This window comes from Setaria italica, chromosome III (assembly GCF_000263155.2).
Source record: "Setaria italica strain Yugu1 chromosome III, Setaria_italica_v2.0, whole genome shotgun sequence".
NCBI lineage: Eukaryota > Viridiplantae > Streptophyta > Magnoliopsida > Poales > Poaceae > Setaria > Setaria italica.
This window is the reverse complement of record NC_028452.1, coordinates 4,464,905-4,486,299: the sequence shown is the minus strand read 5'-3', so window position 1 is coordinate 4,486,299 and position 21,395 is coordinate 4,464,905. Positions and strand designations below refer to the sequence as shown.

At 46.2% G+C, this 21,395-nt stretch overlaps 6 protein-coding genes across 6 annotated transcripts in view; 4 read left to right on the top strand and 2 right to left on the bottom strand.

Moving 5' to 3' along the window:
• The window catches only part of LOC101759689 (protein argonaute 1B), a 39,125-nt gene that overhangs the window by 10,824 nt on the left and 6,906 nt on the right, over nt 1-21,395 (bottom strand). The gene's annotated exons all lie outside the window — the stretch shown is intronic.
• LOC101759280 (ras-related protein RABA2a) lies at nt 2,210-4,330 on the top strand. The gene is made up of 2 exons (XM_004960520.4): nt 2,210-2,638; nt 3,668-4,330. The coding sequence occupies exons 1-2, from the start codon at nt 2,471-2,473 to the stop codon at nt 4,154-4,156; spliced, it is 657 nt and encodes a 218-aa protein (XP_004960577.1). The 5' UTR covers nt 2,210-2,470; the 3' UTR covers nt 4,157-4,330.
• On the bottom strand, nt 4,588-8,826 carry LOC101756335 (ras-related protein RABD1). The gene is made up of 5 exons (XM_012844443.2): nt 8,746-8,826; nt 7,606-7,677; nt 7,276-7,431; nt 6,971-7,074; nt 4,588-4,904 (listed from the first exon to the last, which is right to left on the bottom strand). The coding sequence occupies exons 1-5, from the start codon at nt 8,824-8,826 to the stop codon at nt 4,826-4,828; spliced, it is 492 nt and encodes a 163-aa protein (XP_012699897.1). The 3' UTR covers nt 4,588-4,825.
• On the top strand, nt 9,716-14,084 carry LOC101758881 (tubulin-folding cofactor E). The gene is made up of 15 exons (XM_004960519.3): nt 9,716-10,063; nt 10,186-10,356; nt 10,549-10,595; nt 10,786-10,932; nt 11,010-11,084; nt 11,351-11,460; nt 11,572-11,693; nt 11,831-11,892; nt 11,974-12,081; nt 12,166-12,200; nt 12,482-12,550; nt 12,988-13,079; nt 13,177-13,253; nt 13,531-13,608; nt 13,690-14,084. Exons 1-15 carry the CDS (start codon nt 9,757-9,759, stop codon nt 13,786-13,788), a joined length of 1,599 nt encoding a protein of 532 aa, XP_004960576.1. The 5' UTR covers nt 9,716-9,756; the 3' UTR covers nt 13,789-14,084.
• LOC101758215 lies at nt 14,367-16,641 on the top strand. The gene is made up of 5 exons (XM_004960518.3): nt 14,367-14,762; nt 15,026-15,096; nt 15,520-15,625; nt 15,988-16,120; nt 16,234-16,641. Exons 1-5 carry the CDS (start codon nt 14,680-14,682, stop codon nt 16,366-16,368), a joined length of 528 nt encoding a protein of 175 aa, XP_004960575.1. The 5' UTR covers nt 14,367-14,679; the 3' UTR covers nt 16,369-16,641.
• On the top strand, nt 17,306-21,387 carry LOC101757526 (MACPF domain-containing protein At4g24290). The gene is made up of 7 exons (XM_004960516.3): nt 17,306-18,102; nt 18,241-18,479; nt 18,795-18,996; nt 19,257-19,325; nt 19,407-19,596; nt 20,017-20,183; nt 20,399-21,387. Exons 1-7 carry the CDS (start codon nt 17,836-17,838, stop codon nt 21,095-21,097), a joined length of 1,833 nt encoding a protein of 610 aa, XP_004960573.2. The 5' UTR covers nt 17,306-17,835; the 3' UTR covers nt 21,098-21,387.

The window sequence follows — 21,395 nt, the reverse complement described above, 5'->3', positions numbered from 1 at the left end:
GCTAGTTCCTTTAGTACGGATTATTATTAAAAATTTAGATTTAAAAAAGTTAAAATAAAAAAAAATCGAGAGCACGAGGTTTTCCTTAATAACTTACATCAGCGCACCCTATACATGGTGTCAAGTTCGAGCCCAGTCACTGTCAGGTGGGCAGTGAACCTTCTCTTCCACCTCGTCTCCTCAGCGACAGCTTAAGTGGAATCCAAGCATTTTTTGTGCATGGTACTACCACGGGCTCTGATCCGCACTATGATTATGATACACGGGCTCTAATAGTACTCCCTCCATCCGGAAAAGATTGCAATTCTAGCACAGTGTCATAGTTTTATATCTTAAATTTGATCAATTATAGATAAAAAGTATCAATACTTATGATATCAAATAAATACCATTAGGTTAATTATGAAATGTATTTTTATAATAAATTAATTTGGAGTCATAAATATGAATAGTATTCACTGTCAAACGTGAGCTACTTTTGATGGCACGCAACCCGTAGTTGCATTCTTTCCCGGACAGAGGGAGTATACAATATTTGACCAAAATAACTACTAATAGTTTCCACATACGTCCTAAGACTCTTATAAATAACCTTAAAACTCTAGTTATGACCCATAATACGAAAAACATGCGTGGCTACCAGTTCTGCAGTAAATGTTGTGTATTTATTCATGAGATGATCTATGAGTCTACCTCCATAAAAATGTTCATCAAATACAAAAAAAAGAGCACTCCTCAACCTTAACATTAACATGTTGATTGGCACAACTTAAGTGCAACCTGATTAGTTTCTCTTTTCTCCCTAAATACTAATCAACCCTCCTCATGCCTAGCAACCACAAAATGCAATGCATGTGACTAACATGTCAAGAGCTTGGGAAGCGGGTCTAGCCGATGCTCATGCAATTCTACTATAAAATATATAGTATAGGAATGGAATATAAAGGACTCTATGACATGGCAACCTACTACTGAAAATAGCCTCTAGCAGTTCCACATCAACATCACCGATAATAATAATCATGGGATCGCAACATAAAGTACACAAATGGGAAAAAGGGGTAAAGAACTCGTTGAAAATAGCAACATTTCGTCACAAAGCCATAGGTAAATCAACGGACCCCTTCCTAGCCGCATAGATCAACACCAAACCATAACATCCGTCGAGAATTCCAGCATCGAGCCGCATAAATCAACTCAACATCACCGAAACACAAAACCTATACGCGAAAAACAACAATATATCACAGAACTCCCTCCTACCCGTAAAAGTTGAGATCAAATGGACCAATCCCCTTCACCATTGCCCTTAATCCGTCGCAGGAAACCAAATCCCCCTTGAAGCATGACAAATCGAGTATGCATTAAGCTAGATTCTTCGAAGAGGACCCAAAGCCATCGCATCTACCCTTGAATCCCCACTCTTCGAACACGAGAAAAGTAGATCTGGATCATACCTCCACGCGGACAATGACGCCCACTCTACAAACACGAGAAAAGTAGATCTGGATCATACCTCGACGCGGACGATGATGCTGACAACATTGTCGACGGAATGCCGGTGAAGTATATGAAACAGACGAAGTCGCCTAGGAGGATCGCGTTGCAGCCGCCGCCGCCGTTGGACTCGTTGGCCTCGAGGGCTGTTAGGGTTTGTTAGGGAAGGGGTGCACGTCGGGAGAAAGGGAAATGAGTAAGAAAGGCGCTTTCACGATTATATACTTAGGGTTGAAGTGATAATGGGCCTAGGCTAAATGTTTTGGTGGGCCCATATCCCTATATATCATAGTTTTTTTTGGTTAACCGGGTCCAAGACCGAATTAGGCCTTGTTTAGTTGCCCAACTTTGGAGATGCAAAATCACTGTTGTAGCACTGTAGCACATTGTAGCATTTCGTTTGTATTTGTGAATTATTGTCTAAATATTGACTAATTAGGCTCAAAAGATTCGTCTCGCAAAGTACAACAAAACTGTGCAATTAGTTTTTGATTTCGTCTACATTTAGTACTCCATGTATGTACCGCAAGTTTGATGTGATGAGAAATCTTCTTTTTGCATAGTTTCAAAGTTGGAAGTTTGAGGACGACTGTTCCCTCAACCGGAATCCGGTGAGAACTAGGACCGAAAATCGAGGACCGGTTCTTTTGGTCAGCTATTTTTAGTTAGCGGATAATTCAGTTCTGTTTTCTGGTCGCGATTAATTACGTGCACTCCTAGTGGGGAGACCGAGGGAGCGAGGAGGATCAGCCGCAGCTGCCAGCTGCTCCGCAAGGGCAGACTGCAGAGTGGGTGAGAACCAGCCGAGCAGAGCAATAGATCCAGCGGCCTTCATCCTTGCTTCCTTGGCCTCGCTTTGCTTTTGCTTCAGTCTGCCACTCTGCTCGGTCAGGTCTCTCCCCTCCTCTCGACTGCCGAGATTGGGAGCGAGCGAGAAGCGAGCGGAAAGAGAGGGGAGATCCAATCCATTCCAATGGCTGGGCGGCGCGCGGAAGAGGAGTACGACTATCTCTTCAAGGTGGTGCTCATCGGGGACTCCGGCGTCGGCAAGTCCAACCTCCTCTCCCGCTTCACCCGCAACGAGTTCTGCCTCGAGTCCAAGTCCACGATCGGCGTCGAGTTCGCAACGCGAACGCTCCATGTCAGTCCACCATCCTGCTCTCTCTTTCTATTGCTAGTACCTTGCTGCATCAGATCATCAGATCTCCCTCTCTCATAGACCGGATCAGACTCCAGATCCTGTCTCCCTCCCCCATCCGTGCAAAAAGAATGTTTTTTAAGCAATCTATCAAGCTGGCTGCTCCCCTTGCCTGTTGAATGGAGGATCCGAATCTGTTCATTTGATACATCCATTGATTCCGCAGCTAGCTCAGCTCAACGCTAGTAAGCTAGTGGATATCTTCACCTCATGGCTAGTTTCATTGGTTCGTTGCTACTAGTTTGCAACAAACAGAGAAAAGGAAAGAAGCTGCCAGCAGGCTTAAAAGTTGCTGTCTTTCCTGCAAAGCAAAGCAAACAAACCATGAGTGACCGTTCCGCATCTTCGTGCAAATTAACTACACGCGGGTGTCACAGTAGTAGATCGATGCATGACTCGGCTCCAGCTCAGCTCAGCAGTGTCACACCAGACGCGCTCATCTCATTGGATTATTTGATGATGTAGTGATCTTCCACCTGCACCACCACTAGTGGGGTACAGCGGTGTATGTTAATTACTTGTAGATAAACGTTAGCCTTAATCATTGTCGCTCTCAGCTCCGCAAGTGGCAAGTATCTTTGCCCCTAGTGCAGAGCTTAACTACCCTGCCTGTAGTGCAGGTACCTACCAGACTGATCTGTTTTTTGTTTGCTTGTTGCCTTGCCTGCTGAGATCCAAAGAGTAGAGTTCCAACTGCAAGCCCTGAATGGGGTTCCTGCCCAACTGAGTTTATTCCTTAGCCCTCCCAGTCCCAACCAAGAAATCGAGTGCTGTTACGAACTACTCGATGCAGTCAAAACTGCACCTCTTACAAACTTGTCACAGGAAGATTCACAGTTAACCAAGAAATTGATTACTCAAAAAAAAAAGTTAACCAAGAAATTATGCAGCTTGCAGTGTTGCTGAATGTGTTATTGATTCTTCTAACCATGCAAATCCTCGCCTGTGCCTAATGTTGACTTGATATTGCAGGTTGAGGGCAAGATCATCAAGGCGCAGATCTGGGACACGGCAGGTCAAGAGCGGTACCGGGCAATCACGAGCGCCTACTATCGTGGAGCCCTTGGCGCTGTCCTTGTCTATGATGTGAGCAAGCCCACCACCTTTGAGAACATCAGCCGGTGGCTCAAGGAGCTGCGCGACCATGCTGACTCCAACATCAGAATCATGCTCGTCGGCAACAAGACCGACCTGAGACACCTCCGGGCTGTTGCCACGGAGCACGCCCAGAACTTTGCAGAGGCAGAAGGCCTATCCTACATCGAGACCTCCGCGCTGGAGGCGACAAACGTGGAGGAGGCGTTCCAGCTCATTCTGGGCGACATTTACCGTGCCATCAGCAAGAAGCCCGTGGCGTCAGACGAGTCTGGGGCAGGGGCAGCCGGAGGCGTCAAGGAAGGTAAGACGATCAATGTTGCAGCTGACGCTGCTGCTGAAAAGAAGCAATGCTGCTCAACTTAGTATGGGTGGTGCGTCCTGCTGAGATATTTCAGAGGCGTGTATGCTGTTGTAATGGCCATTTTGAGTCCAAAGTTTGTTGATTCATTTTGTCAGATAGTACCTTTGTTGGACCTCATGTTCACATTTTCTCTAAAGCAAGCAGTTATATATGATTATATCGAATCATCAAGTCAATTGTTTTCTTATATATGATTGTATATCAAAATCATCGAGCCAATTGTTTTATCAAGTATCAGCAATCCTACATATAACAAAAAAACGAAGCCCAGCATTCCGGCTGACAAAAAGATGAGATAGGTAAGCTTAATTATCAGGTTCAAACAATCAGCAACCAGCACTCACACCGTATATCATGCACTTAACTGCAGGTTTTAAGATTAACAGATGGTACATTTTGCTGCATAACACTAATACAAACTGTGGCAGTTGATTCTAATCTGTATAAAAGATGGACATCTATAAAGCTAAAACAACACACGTTTTTAGTATCCTCCATTCCATCCAGTGCATTCTTCCAATTATCTTGATCGGACAAAGTCTCGCAACATCCCTCCAACCACTCACCAAAACTGAAGTGCTCCCTGATGATAGGAACGGAGCACTGCAGGTATACCCTTGCTTGCTTGCTTTTGACAAAGCCCGTGACTATGACGAGCAGCAGCTGCTCTCCTACTGTATTGGCTGCCCTTTCATGTGAACGTGGACGGTGGGTCTCCTCTCCACGCTAGGTTGGGTCTGGGTTGCCATCCTGCGGCAGTAGCACGGCAAGTAAAAAAATCATCTGGCAGGCAGGATCCCAATCTAAAATCCACCTCAGAACAGCACGCAGAGGCGTGCCATCACGGATACAACTATCAAAAGGGCAGCATGCACACTCCGTATTACTGGAGAGGCACCGAAAAGAGACATAAAGCACATTGATCCGCCCACAGCACTCAGAAAAGCAAACATTAATGTCAAGAGGATGCCCTGAATTATTTACCTAAGAAAGCAAAAGTTAAAAACTTGATTTCAAGTAGCCAGAAAGGTACGTGTTAAATTCTGAGAAAATTTTCATCATTTGGCTAGCTCGCATATATGTAATCATTTTTTCTAGAGTGCCCAAGCACTTTTCAATTAAGAAGAAAACAATTTACAGACACGATTTTGATGAAGCCGAGCAGAGTTTGACCAACTCTAGCACGAGAGCACAAAGGATCAAAGAAAAGAAACACTGAAGAAACACACAAACAACCACCACACGACGCGAAACAATAAAGAGGAAGCACACTCGAATCCACATACCTAGACACAACCACTCTCCTGAACTTGCCAAAAGATACAACATTGTCAAGGATGCTAAAGGTCACGGCGGCAAAGCATCCGCCCGAACACAACAACAGTGGCAAAGCATTTACCCAACCAGCACAATCGCGACGGCAAAGCATCTGCCAGATGACGACAACCTAAGCAACCCGGGCGAGGTGGACGAATTGAAGCGAGGGCAGGCGCAGAAGAAGACACTTCCCAAGACGACCACAACGAGGACCCTGATCGGCCGGAGATGACCGGGGCGGCGTTCGGCAACGATCCCAGCAGTGATGGTAGCAAGAGCCCGCTGAGCTTCAAAAACGACGCCTCAAGGGAGGGGTGACGCCACTGGCGCCGCCGTCGTCTAACCAACACGATCAAGGTTTTCACCCAGAAACTCGCCGTAGGGGAGGGAAAAGAGAATGAATGACACCTTCAAGAAGGGAAGCGGCGCCCGGGGGCGTCGCTGTCATCGACCCGCAAGTAGGCACAAGGCTTTCGCCTACCCCCGTTCCTTCCTCAGAAATCACCGCCGCCACCAGGAGCATGGGGACCGCCGGGCACCAAGGAGCTGAAGAATGCCGCCACATAACCAGTTGTCCGATCCCCCCGGCCGGCGGAAATGCGCTACCAGGGGGACGCGCCAAACGGCGGCGCACAGAGCCTCGCCCCCTAGCGGACCCGACAGCCGGGGAGGGACGCGGCCACCCTCGCCGCCCGCCCTCCGGCAGCGGAGGGGTGCCAAGGGGAGGGAGAACGCAGATCCGGCCGCGGCCCCTGTCCTCCGGGCGGCGGAGGGGGGGGGGGGAACGCGGCGGCCATCGTCGGGGAAGGGACCCCCGTGCTTGGGATGAGTAGATCCGGGCTCAGGGGAGGTGGATCTGCCAGCAGTGGTCGACGGCTGGTGACCGGCGGCAGATCCAGGCTACCGGCGGTGCTAGGGTTTACGGAGTGGGAGTGGAGAGGGAGAGAGCGCGACGCGGGGGGCCGGCTTCGGCGCCGCCGCTGCCGGAGTCGGGCGGGTAGGCGGGTGGTTGGGTGCGGGTGCTATCGCCTCCCGGGTCGCCCCTCCGGAGTGCTCGGGAGTCGGTCGAGTAGATTGCTAAAAAATCTGTAACTGTAAATTGATGAGAAAATGGTAAGAGAAAATGCATCAGCATAGTTTCAGTTCCCCTATCGTTTTGCCCTGTGAATGGCTTTTAGCGATGGGGAATGAGTATGAATGGAGCTCGAGCAGGTTGTGTGAGAACCACTCAAATTCCGTAAAATTCTAAATGGGTCTGGAGGAATATATATGTAATCATGAACTTCATCTTAAAAAAGGGTAAAGAGTGGAAGAGGAAAAATAGGAGCATTCAGTTGTGCATTATTTCCCACCAAAGAAAGAGTGCCAAATCTACTAACAGAGTTTCATGCAGCTTTCATTTCTGTGGCATGCTGAGAGTTCAATAATGTTGCAGTGTCGAGCATGACAGATAAATGCGGGACAAAATGGCTTCTGAAAAGTTTTATTTTTCAAATTACCTTTTCTTGATTTCTGATGACATGGTTAGGAAAGCTTCCTCCACATTGATGGATTCCTTTGCACTTGTCTCGATAAAGGGAATTCCTAACGAATCCGCAAATGCCTGCAATTGATCTGATTGTGAGGTTTCGGAAGAACCTATAAGTATGTATGTTTATCGAGAATAAAATAGAATCACAGTGGTTTCTGGATTTTCGTAATGGTAAGAGATGCATTCGTCCATTGTGTTCATTATTTTTTCCCCTACATTTAAAAGTTGTGCAGCCAGCTGTTAGCCAGCATCAGAAAGAAAAAGGATCTTTACCTTTGCTTTTTCAGTATCAACAACCTTACTGTCGACCAAATCACACTTGTTCCCAACAAGAAGCTTGCATAAATTGTCACTGGCATACCTATCAATCTCACTCAGCCACTGCTTGATGTTATTGAAGCTCTCCATGTCTGTCACGTCATATACGATCTGAAAAGAGTAGTGCGCAATATCAATTACGTTCCAAGACTGGCACATTGTGTATAAAAGTTGAAAAAGGGAAATTAACTGCCAATAACTAAAACAAGAAAGCTGAAAAGAAATGATCGTGTGTAAACAGATATCATCGCAAACTGTAAACGATCGGCGTTTAAAAGGAATTACAATGATTCCATGAGCTCCTCGGTAGTAACTGCTTGTAATTGTTCTGAACCTTTCCTGGCCTGCTGTGTCCCACTGAACAAGAAACGCTGACATCAGTATCAACAACTGGTGGCTGAACAAAAATGAGTAGAATTTGTAAAGCAATGTGCGATCCAACTCATCCTATCTCACCAAATAATTAGTAATAAATAACCAAATTTCCAGTTTCTAGCTGCTTCCCAAGCATGAGCAATCTAACTATCGAAGTTATCTGATGTATGCAAACCATTAGTATTAGAAATCTGCTACCTGCCATGCATGCTTACCCATTCTAAATTATGTGATGTAAATTACATGAGATGTGTAGACCATGAGGATCTGTCTTATCATCGTACAAATCAGCTCCTGTTGGAAAAGAAACCTAGCATATGTCCATTATGGATAATGGGATTTCAATAGTGCGTGGCGATGCCAATAAAGTAACGCCAATGACTAGTTTCCTTTTTCTTTTTCGTAGCCAATTTCCTACTGACAAAAATCAGGGTAGTTGTAAGATTTAAATCCATCATAGTTCTATAGACACCGCGTTACTCGATTGTTATGGTCTGTAACTATTCCCACCACTGATATAATTTTAGTGCAGGATGTGAACCTTTTGGGTTTGTACATAGCGTTCTCGCATCAAGCAGCAAGAGGGGACGAGTTTTTTTTTTTTATTTGGTGGGCAACTATCACTATCTTCCCAAATCCCAACCGAGAAAGAAGAGCGGAGAAGGCGGGAGGGAGGGACTTACTACTCGATGCTGCTCATGGCGGCCGGCTTCGATTAGAGTTCGTTGATGCAGTTTGGAGGAGGAAGAAGAAGTGCAGAGAGGAAGGAAACTGCAGGCGGAGGAGCAGCGCAAAGGCAGAGCCGCGGAGCAGGCATCGTGGTCAGATCGTTACGGATGGCCACCCTTCTGCTGATGTGGCAAGCCACGTAGGCATGCCAGCATGAATGAGCAATGCGAAAGGGCTCTTTTGCCCCTGCCAGTCCACTCCCTGCTACCTCCCTTTCTCCGACGTGCGCTCCACTCGTCATCCCTAACCTCCTCCCTATCACATGGCCGAGTTCACAATACCACACTCCATAAATTTCATGAGCAGCTCCCGGTGGCTCACCTCCTCGTGCTGCTGCTTCGCGGCCGCCGCAGCCCGCGCATGCAGCGTTGCTATGTCATGCACTTGGTGACCATGCGCCATCTGCTGGTCCCCGGCGAGCTCGAGGCTTAGAGCAGCGTGGAGCCATGGACGCTAGCCGTGTACGTGAAGAATGAGATGAGTGGACATCAGCACAATGGCTCTGCTAGCTTATGGGAGGGCGCATGAAAATCAGATTGGAATGAGCATATGCAAATGGGGTTCTTGATTACTACCGCTTCCGCTTCGTACAAGAAATTTTTTTACAGAAGCTAGTTAATTTTCTAGAAATGGATCTGCAGAGTACATGGCCGTGCAAACACTACTGCGCTCGCCGTGGTGTCGCATCTCAGCGTGAGCTCGGCCGCCGACCGCGCCGCCTCCTCCCGCTCCTGTCATGGCCCGTGTGGCGCAGTCGTTGCTCCGCCGCCTTGCACTTTGGGGCCCGCCGACTTGCTCCCATCCTTCGTCGGCGCCGAGCGCCGGAGGATGGCGATGCCAGCCGCACTGCGGAGTGGAGTTCCACAACGAGCCAACGGGGGATTCAGAGGTGATTCACCGGACCCATCGAGAAGCACAGGTGAAGAGGAAGAACAGAGATAGAGGTAGGTGAGTATAGATGGCCAAACGGGCGGCCCAGCCCGGCCTGGCACGAGCCCGATTAGGCCCGGCCTGTTTAGGCCCGCACAGTAATCGTGCCAGGCCGAGCCGGCCCACGTGCCGAAGGAGCAGCCCAGGTCCGGCAAAAAATTAAATATCCCGCGGTTGGAAGTGAAGAGTTGGCAAGGTTTGGCTATGGCAGGGGCGCCTGCACCATGGCCCACCCGCCTGTTTGCTTGGGTTTGGGCCGAGAAAAGCAAACAAACAGTTGGGCCCAATGGGCCGGGCCTCCACCACTCATCCATCATGATGAAATGCAACCGACGGCCCGACGCCCACGACCGTCACCGTCGGCTTGCTCCTCCGCTGCCACACCAACCAGTGATCCCAGCCATGGCCGCCGGCGGCGGCGGATTTCGCCTGGGCCAGCGCGTGCACGCTTCCGGTGACCCCCGCCGCGTCGGCACGGTGCGCTACCTGGGCCCCATCGAGGGTCACTCCGGCGACTGGGTCGGCGTAGACTGGGACGACGGCGCCGGCGGCCGGCACGACGGCTCGGTCGCCGGCCGCAGATACTTCGTCGCCGCGGGGGAGCGCTCGGCATCCTTCGCGCGCCCCACAGCGCTCAGCCAAGGGATCTCGCTCCCGGAGGCGCTCCGCCTCCGCTACCGCGTCGAGGACTTCACCAAGGAGGAACAGGGTTAGTGTAGTGCGTGCCGACGCCCTCCCTCAATTTGCCTTCACATTTTTCTCTTCCAGAGCATCATCGCGATTTGTTGACTTCGTTGGCAATGATCGCTGATTGCATGGCTTACTGTTCAGATGAAATGTATGTCTTCTCAACAAGCCAGAAGCGTGTGTCAGTTGAATTCGTTGGCCAGAACAAGGTTCAGGAGAAGCTCAAGAACTTCAACGATCTCACCAGTGCATCAGTTTCCTACATGGGAGTAAGCTCAATCGGACCACTGGATGAACTCAAGAATTTGGTTCCAAGTAAATACTGTTTGTGATACTGTACTCTTCTTGTTCATTTTACTTGCTCTTGTTCAATAAGCCACACTGCACTGTACCAACTGGAGCTGACAGTTCTTCATCCAGTTTTTGTTTAGAGACTTGCTAGTTGGTCTACCAGTGTGCTAGAGTCTACGTTTTCATTAGCTCTGATGTCTGTTTCACTTGCTTCAGATCTCAGGCTTCTTGATTTAACTGGAAATCTGTTCTCTCAATGGCAAGTATGTACTCTCACTGGTTGGTTCTTGTAATTTCAATTACTGTAGATACAATGCATTTGGCTCTATAGATAGGAACAGCCAGATAAATAATGTTATTAATACTGCCAAATGTTTGCAGTATATCCTCTGTGCTACTTCTTTTCTTCTTTTGCTATGTACCTAAACATTTTGGGCCCTCCCTCCCTCTCAGGATATATCGGCTCTTTGTCACGCTCTGGCATCTCTGGAAGTTCTTAATCTGACAAACAACACCATGGAGAATGATGTCATAGAAAGTCCAATGCTAGAGAATATCCATATTTTGGTTCTCAACAACTGCGGAGTAACATGGGAACTGGTATATACCCATTCCTGTCACTTTGAAGCTTTCTTAGTTGGTGCCAATCACATTAGAAGTTATTTGACGTGTAACAGGTTGAAAAAATCAAAGTCTCATTTACATGTCTCAACGAACTCCATCTGATGTCGAATAAGCTGAAGACGATCATGGTCAGTATTTCCTATTAAACCTCTGTTTCCATGTGCTCCATGTCTATTGCTACATTTCTTGTATTTCATCTCAGTTGCGTCCAGTGGCAATAGAAAACTGTATTGTAGATGTTGTTGGAGGCTTGTGCCTGGTTCACTGCCAATGTGCGATCTATTTTAAATGGATTATCCTTTTCAAGTTTTTGTGTGCATGCTTTTCTTGTTTCAGCAAAGTTTACACTTACTTTATGATTTTATACCACTAACTGTGTTTCCCCTTTCACCAGACTCCAGATGGAAATTTTGTGCAAGGTTTCAATACATTGCGGCTCTTAAATTTGGAAGATAATCATATTGATTCATGGGATGAAATTGTGAAACTGTCTTATTTAAAAAGGTAAAAATTGAAATAATGAAGTTTTTTCCTGTAATTTGATTTATACTTTTGCATTTGATTTCAGTTATATGAAATATGGATATTGATCATCTCTTCCCCCTATTTTTCCAGTTTGGAACAACTCCATTTGAACAAAAACAGGATCAAGCATGTAAAGTATCCATCTAATCTTCCATCAGCTCTTGATGATGCATCTGCCGTGCCATTTGAAAATCTACAAGTCCTTTTGTTAGGTATGCCTGTTGTGGGGGTGTTTTTGTTGTCGTTACCATAAGATTCTAGCATTATTCTATTTGACTTATGTACTACGTTGATTTTCTGAAAAAAAAAATGGAATATGCTGGCTAATGCTGACTTTTATGTGCCTCAGGATCTAATGAGATCGATGACTTCTCTTCAGTTGATTCTCTTAACCTCTTCCCAAGTTTAAGGGTGAGCTGGTTTCAAAGATTTACCCTTATTGTTTGGAATCTTCTTGTTTGATATGACCATACTGATTTCTATTATTTAAAGGACGTCAGGCTTTCTGATAATCCTATAGCCGATCCTGCCAAGGGTGGCGCTCCCCGATTTGTGCTTATTGCTCGACTAGGAAAAGTTAAAATACTTAATGGCAGTGAGGTAGGCGCAACTCCCTGGATGCTTTTTTGAGAGGGTACGATATGTTGTACAGATATTTGATGTTCTTAATCCTTGCATATCCAGGTAAGCCCACGTGAACGGAGGGAATCAGAAATACGGTCAGTTAATCCTTTCGTTCCGGTAGATGATTTCCTGTTGTATGGTATTTAGGGCCTCTTTGATTTATATGGCTGGTCAACCCTGGTTGGGGGATCAGATCGGATAAATGACAATCTAAAGTTGCTTTCCCCCTCCATGTGAACTGCAGATTTTTCTCTGGGTTTTCAGAGAAAGTGTTACTAAATACTTTTATTTCTTTTTTTATAATAAACATGTCCAATAGCAATTCCTAAAGTAGAATTTTTCAGTTCTGATACTTGTGGTGCAATGTGACATGCAGATATATTCGCCTTGTTATGGGAAAAACACAATCAAATGACATAGAAGAGATCAAACGGCTGCACCCTAGGTAGGTTTGTGGGAGTTTTTCTCGTCCTCAGGTTTTTTAATCTTATATTCTCATACAACATGACCTAGAGAAGAAATAATCCATTGATTTTTATGATTTAGTTCTTTTGCTGAGAAGAGCAAATTCAGTTAATGCATCAAGGCATAGCGCATCCATCAATTCAATGGAATCGATATCCATGATCCTGTGTGTCATGCAAATGCAATGATCTTTCTAGCAATGAGAGCACCAGTTGGTCATGTATAGCCTATGTAATGTGCGATTGAGGATTTTATGGATGTCATTTATCCAATCAGGATCGATTACGTTCATTGTAGATATGTGTTTGAGCTGCCTGGCTTCATTTGTCATTTTAATGTTCATGTAACAGATACCTGATTTTTTGCATCACCAGTGATTAATTGAATTACAGAGGTAGCAAAAAATTGTCGATGCAGATTTGCTGAACTCAAGGCCTTTCATTGTATCGAAGATGAGAAGCCAACTTCAAGCACATCGGGCCCGCAAAAGATGGCTTCTGGTCTTATAAGTAGTGTCCTTGAACTATAATTTAGACAAGACATTTACATTATTGATAAGTCAGCAGGGAAGAAGTGGGTCATTTTTTTTGTATACTTTGCATGCAGGCATCACCTTGAAATGTGTGGGGCCGTCTATGGGTGAAAAGCAACCATTGACAAAGAAGCTGCCTGCTACGACAACTGTGAGTACTTGTTGGTACCACTTGCCTATCCTCAATTTATCAGGGTTGTTGTTTGCTTTCTCTTGGGATGTTTTAGTCACATCTTGCAATGGTGGTGGAACATGGTTTCTGGTTGTTGCTCGACCTGTCCTTTAGGAATTCAACAATCGATGTGTGAATTAGGCTGCTGTGAAGTAGTACAATGAACTGTGGTGCCTAGTAATTCGAGATCCTTGATTGTTTCTTCAGCGCATCTAGATGAAGCAATGTCTGAAGTCGTTTAGTGTGTGCGTTACAGGTTGGGAAGTTGAAATCGCTGTGCGAGAGCTTCTTTAAACTGAAAGACATAAGGGTAAAACTATTTGTCGAGGAAGAGGTATGAACTGCAACCGCAACTGTTTGGAGCTGTACCTTTCATGCATAGAAGTCTTGTATGATCACTGCTATATTGGAACAGGGATGCCCCCTGCCGCAACTCCTGGAGGAGGACACGGCTTCTCTGATGGAGCTTGGGATCGGTTCGGGAGCAAGCATTGTTGTGGACGAAGAGAGCTAGCCGGTCGTCATCGCCATCAGAGCAGGGAACCCAGCAAACTCTGTCACGCAAACTGATTGATCTTCATTGTCCTGTATATTTTTTCTTGAGCAAATGTGCACTTGCCACTTGGTGAATCTTGCTGTGTACGTGTATGGCTGAAAAACGCATCAGCATTATATTGTAACAACACTGCCAAGGCAATGGTTTGTTTTCCCTTTCTCCCCTTCAATTTATTAAGGGCAGAAAGTCCGTATTAAACACTGTATCATCATCAATGTCTAAATCATGGAAACATGCTGTTGCTGATGTTAAAATGAATTAGGGCATGGTTGGATGTGTTATTGCTAAAGTTTAGCCAATCTAACCCCACCTGTTAATGCTTTTGCGACTTTTTTTTTTGAAGGTAGGCTCCTCCCGTTTAGTAAACGCATGCCTTTTCAACCATTCACTATGGTCATAGAAAAAGCAAAAAATCATTAATGAGCATGTCGTCCTCGTAGGAACCCTGATGGGTACACGTGTCGCCTGCTGATTGCCTGGAAAGGGTGGACGGCTCCCAAAGTCCAAACTGCATACCCAATTTTTCGTTTTTTTGTTTTTAAAATTTTGTTTGCAGGATCTTCACTCCACCCGAGGTGCCTTTCCCCGCAACTCTTGGTTGCCACGACCAGATCCATTCCGGACGCCCTCCTCCTCCGTTCCGATCCTCCCTCCTCCTCCTCTCTTCCTTCCATCTCCCCCGCCGTCCGCCCATCGCCGGAGGCGTCCTCCGCCGATTCCTGCGTGGTGGAGTGCTTTCGATTCGAACCATCTCTGGGGCTGCTCCCACCCCTCAGCTGAACGTGAACAGGGCAGGGGCCAGGGGAATAGGGGATGCTCCCAGCTTAATCAAGGGTACCCCTGAATCGAATGGGGTCTCTTCTCACTAGGACCGGCGTCCTGCCATGGCTCCAGAGCAAGATTGTTGATCCCGTGCTGCAGGTCATCAGAAGGTACTCTGCATCTTCTGCGCTTCTTCTTTCACTTGTTTTAGTTGCAATAGCCGATACGTGCTGCAGTGGAGAAGCTGCTGCCTGAATAAATACATGCGCTTGCATCCATTTCGTTTGCTGCTGCCTTTAAATTCAGTTCAGTTCAGCACCTGTCCCCATTATCTCTGCATCTGTGGGCGTCTTGCCCATCTGCTTCATCCGCATCCATTTCACCCGCTCTTGAAGTTGCTGACATGACAAGCTTCTGTTGGCATTCCGTGCAGGGGAGCGGAACCCAAGCAACTGGCCTTCTCTGCTGCCCTTGGAGTCACCATTGGAATCTTTCCAATATGTGGTAAGGAGCTTCTCGGCCTGCATTTCATTCCCCCAATTTCTTCTCGTACAACTGGAAAGATGATCCATCCTTGCCATCTCTCAAGTTTCCTGTGGTTCAGAGCTGTCAGCAGTTTTCGTATTCTTGGTTATCCCAACCATCATTTTAGCAGTATCGGGAAGAAAAAAGAAACCTTTGCATTGGAGCACCTATAACTATAAGTACTGACATGAAATGGCTATTGGCTATTGAGTGGAGTCCAAAAATTTCACAAGTTTTGAATGGTACTGCTGCTTAATCATGCGTGCACGGATCCTGGAACTGAAACTTTTTGGCACATATCACTGCGTTTGCGCAACAATAGTCATTATTACATCTATCGGCGATCCTACCATATGTTTGTCAAAGCATCATTGTTTATCCTTGAGCGTTCTGTTACTGCAGGGACCACTGTTATTCTTGGTGGCGTTGCTGTAGCAATGTTGGGAAGCCGTTGCAATGCTGTTACTCTTATGGTTCTAAATTTGGCCGCCACTCCTATTGAGCTAAGGTACACACAGTCACTCTCCTGTCTTCTGAGTTCTGATTCCCTACAAGATCATCGCCTTGCAAATAGTAGGCTTGTGACTGATTCAAGAAACAATCTTGCATAGCTGTAGCTGCTTGTTTACAAGAGCATCAGACATCTGAAATCAGTTCTTACTGTCATACTATGCACATCAAATACTGTGCTGGATCAATCATCTGCTTACCCTGTTTAAGCTTCTATCAGGATATATGTTTCGGATGTAAATGCACCAAGCACCACGGTGTAGATTTGTCACATTCTAGTTGATTTGTAGCTACCCCATGATTTTTTCAGACTGGTCTTGATGTGATTGGCAGTGCTAATTTCTTATTCCATGTCTGCAGTTTGATCATCCCTTTCCTGCGTTTGGGAGAAGCAGTCACGGGCAGCGGGCACTTCCCCTTGACGGCCGACGCATTGAAGAACGTCCTCACCGGCCATGCCTCAAAGGATGTGCTGCTGAGCATAGTCCATGCGGTTAGTAAACTACTTCTCAGCCATCAGTTCTACTCATTCGTAGGATAGAAGCACTGGTTTACTATTCGTTTGTAGCAACACTGACATAGGAGCACTGCCATTGTTGATAACAGATGCTAGGTTGGCTGATTGCCGCGCCATTTGTACTGGGCGTGTTGTACACCGTCTCGGTCCCGTGTTTCAAGATCCTGGCGGATAGGTTTGGCGGCATCCCTTCGAGCCCCAGGACGCCGATCAAGGCGGTGTAGCTAGTGTGGCATGCCCAGTGCTCCTGAAGCTGTGTGTACAACCAATTCTTTGCTATGCCAGCGGGTTGAGATGGGTTACGGCGTCATGTTGCTCGGCCATCCATCCCAGAAACTGGCGAATAATTAGACCTTGAGCTATCACATGTTATATCCCCACTGTAATTCTGTATGCTGGCTTCACGATCATGTAGTGAGATATGTATTCCTGAATTCGCGAAGTCTGGATAAATAAAGTTTGGAAGCACTAGGGCCATGGAGCCGTGACGTACTGCAGCCGTGGGCCGGGACCAGGTAAATTTTCCCTAGACACTGCACATGTTTGTTTGTAGGAATTCAGAGGAAACAAGTAGCATCTCATTGAAAAATTCCTGCGTTCCAAATGGCGTCCACAATAATAAAGAATGAAAATGAAGCAGTGGGCCATAGCCCAAGCTCAAAAACCAGCAAACAGTACAAATTTCAGCTGATGAAAACAAGTCAGCAGTTCCATCTTTCCAACTTGCAAAAGCCGCAACTTAGGTCTTGTTTAGTTGCCTGATTTTGGGTGTCCAAAATCACTGTTGTAGTACTGTAGCACACTGTAGTGTTTCGTTTGTATTTGTGAATTATTGTCAAATATTGACTAATTAGGCTCAAAAGATTCGTCTCGCAAAGTACAATAAAACTATACAATTAGTTTTTTATTTCGCTACATTTAGTACTACATGCATGTACCGCAAATTTGATGTAATGGAGAATCTTCTTTTTACATAGTATCAAAGTTGGGAGTTTGGGGAACTAAACAGGCCCTTATATTAGCTTGGAGTAAACAACAAAACGAAACGAAAAGTGACACCTTTGACAAGTTTCCTTGCTAAAACCAGCACAAAAGGCGCCAAGAAGAACAACCGAGAGAAGGCAAGGAAAAATGTGTGACTGGGTGATGACCAAACAAAACCAACCCATCTCAGTCTCTGCGTGTGTGTTTGACCCCAACAAATCCCAAAACCAGATGGATGGAAGAAGAGCAAGAGGACACAGCAGGCCGGCCAAACTTTATTGCTGCTTGTCCTACTGCCACACGCACCTCCTCCTCCTCCCTCCCCCGCTTCCGCGTCGCCGCCACCAAATTCCAACCGCAATCCCGCCGCAATCTGCTCCCGCGCGCGAAATCGGCTCACGCATCCTCAATTTTTCAGCTCAGGGGTCGCTGAATTGCATCGAGCTCGCCATACCTGGCTGCTGAGTTCCGTTCGACTGCCCCGCCTCGAATCGACGAATCCCCTCTCAAGAGGTTGCAGGAGGGCGAGCTGCAGAAAGCTTCCAGAGCTTCCTCCATCGTTTCGGCCTCTGAATCCCCGGAGGACAGGGCTTCTTGAAATTTCAAGTCTTTGGCCGCTCGGAGCTGCTCCGGGCTCCTCAAGATCGAGGCAATCGGAGAGTCGGCAGCATTCCCCTTAGGGTTTCCGAGCTGTGTGATGGTCGGAAATGGCGCTTAAGGCCTCGGCTCAGGGCGCCGCGGAGGCGGCCATAGCGGCCATCGGCCGTGGCTACGATGTCGTCTCGGACGTCCGCCTCAAGTACTGCAAGGGCAAGCTCGCGGACCCGGACGCGCGCCTCATTGACCTCAGCCGCGATGAGGTCCAGGACGTCGTGCTCCCCGGCGGGATCAAGGTCGACGCCGTCCCCAAGTCCATCAAGTGCGACAAGGGCGAGCGGACGCGCTTCCGCTCCGATGTCCTCTCCTTTCAGCAGGTCCCTCCCTTTACTTGCGTACGCAGCTTCGGTTCCTGTTTGCTACTAGTATTAGCTAGTTGGTTGTTCTAGTCTACCGTCGTTAGTTTGTTGGATGCCTAGTTGCTAGTTTTTGAGCCAAGAAATGTATTCTTGCAGATGTCTGAGCTGTTCAACCGGGAGCTTTCGTTGACTGGGAAAATTCCATGTGGCATGTTCAATAGCATGTTTGATTTTTCTGGCTGCTGGCAGAAAGATGCAGCTGCCACCAAGTCGCTTGCTTTTGATGGCTGGTACATTTCGCTATATAAGGTTGCACTATCCAAGTCTCGTATTCTACTGCGTGATCATGTTACTCAAGCAGTGCCTTCAACCTGGGATCCTGCTGCTCTGGCAAGGTCAGACAACTTCTTCTCGTGTGCTGCCATACGACCAAACTGTGATCATTTCTGTTGTAAAAAAGTTTAGTAGCTTGGATTCTTGGTCAGGAAATTCATATTATTGGAAAACTAGTAGGTTGGAGCAGCAATTTGTGTTTCTAGCTTAATGCTACTGTTGACCCTTATTTATGTCATGAGGTTGATGGATGCTGCTTTGCCGACACATATTTTTTTCTTTTGAGTTTCTCAGTATTGTATGAATGGTGATATCACTATGGAAGATATGAGTTGATGTTGTTCCTCAACCTTGATTTTGGTTGCTTCAAATTTCAGGTTCATTGAAAAGTTTGGAACCCACTTAGTTGTTGGTATAAAAATGGGAGGGAAAGATGTTATTTATTTGAAACAACAGCATTCGTCAAGCCTGCAACCAGCTGTTGTTCAGAAACGACTCAAGGACATGTCAGACAGGAGATTTCTGGATGCAAATGGACACTATGATATGAGTATCAAGGATGCATATGGGAAGGATAAGGTGCTTTCGTACTCTGCATTAAAAAATTCTGTGGTTTTTGGCCCTTTCTTGTTATTAGACGGGGATTATTTGATGCTGAATTTCAAGTAATCAGAATGGAACAATATACAAAAATCTGCTTGTGAACCTTACTATTAAATATTTAAACTGAAGTATTGATAAATGACCCTGTTAGGTATGTGAAAACTGCATGCCGATCAATTTTAGCTATCTTTTAAAGGTGAGTTTTTTTCAATAATCTGGTGCAATATCCTGTGCAGAGTGATGCAAGAGAGCAGCGGCTAAGATTTGTGCAATCAAGCCCATCAAGTTCTTACTGCTCGAAGGAGGTATTGATTTTTCCCCCTAGGAAGTATGCTTAACATTTTTTCCTGTTCATACAACATTTAATTTTTTTATACATTATCCAGGACTTGGTGATGGTGGTTAAGCGGAGAGGTGGAAGGGAATGGGACAAAGAGATGCCTCACAGTGAATGGATAAACACTGTTCAATTAGAACCTGATGTCATCTCGATGACCTTTCTACCTATTACTTCATTATTGAATGGAGTACCTGGCTGTGGGTTTCTGAATCATGCAATTAATCTGTACCTACGCTGTAAGTTCGTATCTCACTCTTCATTTCATGTGACAGAGCATCCCATTGTTATTTCATTTTCTAAGCTGCTTGTTAGTCATGCTATAACATTGCTACTCGTATTCAGCACACTGTACAACACTTAATCGAGGCGTCCTAAACTATTTTGCAATGGATATGTTGCTATGCATACTCTCCAATCCATAGATTGTCTTGTTGTTTATAGGTACCTTTTGTTTAGCGTGTCACTAGGCACCCTGAATAGCTGGCAGTTATGACATAGTAGGTGCTCGAAACACTGCAAATGTCTATGAAAGAAACAAATGGTGAATTCAATAGGTTATACAGGAATTTGTCTAGTTGGTTTACGCTATGTCACTGGGAACAGCTGATGTAGAAGTGTCCTAAAACCAGGTGATTGATTTATTCCATTAATTGCAGATAAGCCTCCAATTGAAGAACTTCACCAATTTTTGGAGTTCCAGCTACCAAGGCAGTGGGCACCTGTGTACAGTGACCTCCCCCTTGGCCCTCAGAGGAAGAGACAGAGTAGTGCATCTTTGTCCTTAAGTTTCATGGGACCAAGGCTATATGTCTGCACGAATATGGTATGTGTGTTCTTGTGATCTTCATAACTTTGTTGGTTTACAAGCAAGTAGCCATAGAGAGTTTGTGTGTTTATACTTAATATATGTTCTCATGGGTCGTTGAGTGAGTCTACCCAGTCAGTTGTTACAGACTAATTGAAAAAGGCACTGTGTTTGAAGAGAATTTGTATTCACGTTGTTTCCTTAAATAACATGTATTGTGGTATTTGATACAGGTTGATGTGGGTGAAAGACCTGTTACTGGACTGCGGTTGTATCTTGAAGGAAAGAAAAGCAACATGTTGGCTATCCATCTTCAGCATCTATGCTCCCTTCCTCAGATTCTGCAGCTTCAGGATGACCCATACAACCACCGAACACCAGAACCATATGACAGCAAGTACTTAGAACCATTTGGATCCTGGAAGCGGTTCTCTCATGTCTACACGGAACCAGTGGAGTCTGATGACGACTCCTCAATCGTGACTGGGGCACAGTTACAGGTCAGCAGCCATGGGTTGAGGAAAATCCTCTTCCTCCGCCTCCATTTCTCCAAAGTTATCAATGCTGCATCGGTCAAGAATCCCGAATGGGAAGGATCGCCGAATCTGGGCCAGAAGTCCGGACTCATCTCGACTCTCATTAGCACTCATTTCTCGACAGCGGCTCAGAAGCCTGCCCCTCGCCCAGCTGATGTGATCATCAACTCGGCTGTGTACCCTGGCGGTCCACCTGTGCCTGTGCAGGCACCAAAGCTCCTCAAGTTTGTGGACACAGCAGAGATGTTGCGGGGACCACAGGACACACCGGGATACTGGGTGGTCTCTGGTGCAAAACTGCAGCTTGAGAGGGGCAAGCTGTCGCTGCGGGTGAAGTACTCGCTCTTGACAGCCATGGTACCTGATGATGAGTATCCACTTGATGAACATAGTTGAAACTCATTATTTGGATGGGCTAGTGTGCATTTAATCGTATGGTGCATGGCAAGTAAAGGTTTTCAATGTGCTTAGGAAGGCTTTCCAACATGTACATCGCCTGTCGTTCAATTCTGCCTATTTCTGAGCAGAGTGTGCTGTCTGTAGTTCAATGTTTTCGCAGAGGGTGAAGTGTACAACATTCTTTGTATATACATGATGTTTCTACCTCCAACGAGGGGAAGATGGCACCTGCTATTCTGCTCCCATCTTTTCTGAACATTGTCTTACCAGATCTGGCATTCTTTTGACCAACATT

Bases quoted from the DNA above. Each gene is read 5' to 3' on its own strand.
- LOC101759280 (XM_004960520.4), top strand. From the start codon at position 2,471: ATGGCTGGGCGGCGCGCGGAAGAGGAGTACGACTATCTCTTCAAGGTG. The intron at 2,639-3,667 runs GTCAGTCCACCA...TTGATATTGCAG, and splicing joins TCGCAACGCGAACGCTCCAT to GTTGAGGGCAAGATCATCAA.
- LOC101756335 (XM_012844443.2), bottom strand. From the start codon at position 8,826: ATGGCGCATGGTCACCAAGTGCATGACATAGCAACGCTGCATGCGCGG. The intron at 7,432-7,605 runs GTAATTCCTTTT...TACTCTTTTCAG, and splicing joins GAGGAGCTCATGGAATCATT to ATCGTATATGACGTGACAGA. The intron at 7,075-7,275 runs GTAAAGATCCTT...GATCAATTGCAG, and splicing joins TTGATACTGAAAAAGCAAAG to GCATTTGCGGATTCGTTAGG.
- LOC101758881 (XM_004960519.3), top strand. From the start codon at position 9,757: ATGGCCGCCGGCGGCGGCGGATTTCGCCTGGGCCAGCGCGTGCACGCT. The intron at 11,461-11,571 runs GTAAAAATTGAA...CTATTTTTCCAG, and splicing joins AAACTGTCTTATTTAAAAAG to TTTGGAACAACTCCATTTGA. The intron at 12,082-12,165 runs GTAGGCGCAACT...TTGCATATCCAG, and splicing joins AAATACTTAATGGCAGTGAG to GTAAGCCCACGTGAACGGAG.
- LOC101758215 (XM_004960518.3), top strand. From the start codon at position 14,680: ATGGGGTCTCTTCTCACTAGGACCGGCGTCCTGCCATGGCTCCAGAGC. The intron at 14,763-15,025 runs GTACTCTGCATC...CATTCCGTGCAG, and splicing joins GTGCTGCAGGTCATCAGAAG to GGGAGCGGAACCCAAGCAAC. The intron at 16,121-16,233 runs GTTAGTAAACTA...TGTTGATAACAG, and splicing joins TGCTGAGCATAGTCCATGCG to ATGCTAGGTTGGCTGATTGC.
- LOC101757526 (XM_004960516.3), top strand. From the start codon at position 17,836: ATGGCGCTTAAGGCCTCGGCTCAGGGCGCCGCGGAGGCGGCCATAGCG. The intron at 18,997-19,256 runs GTGCTTTCGTAC...TATCCTGTGCAG, and splicing joins ATGCATATGGGAAGGATAAG to AGTGATGCAAGAGAGCAGCG. The intron at 19,326-19,406 runs GTATTGATTTTT...TACATTATCCAG, and splicing joins GTTCTTACTGCTCGAAGGAG to GACTTGGTGATGGTGGTTAA.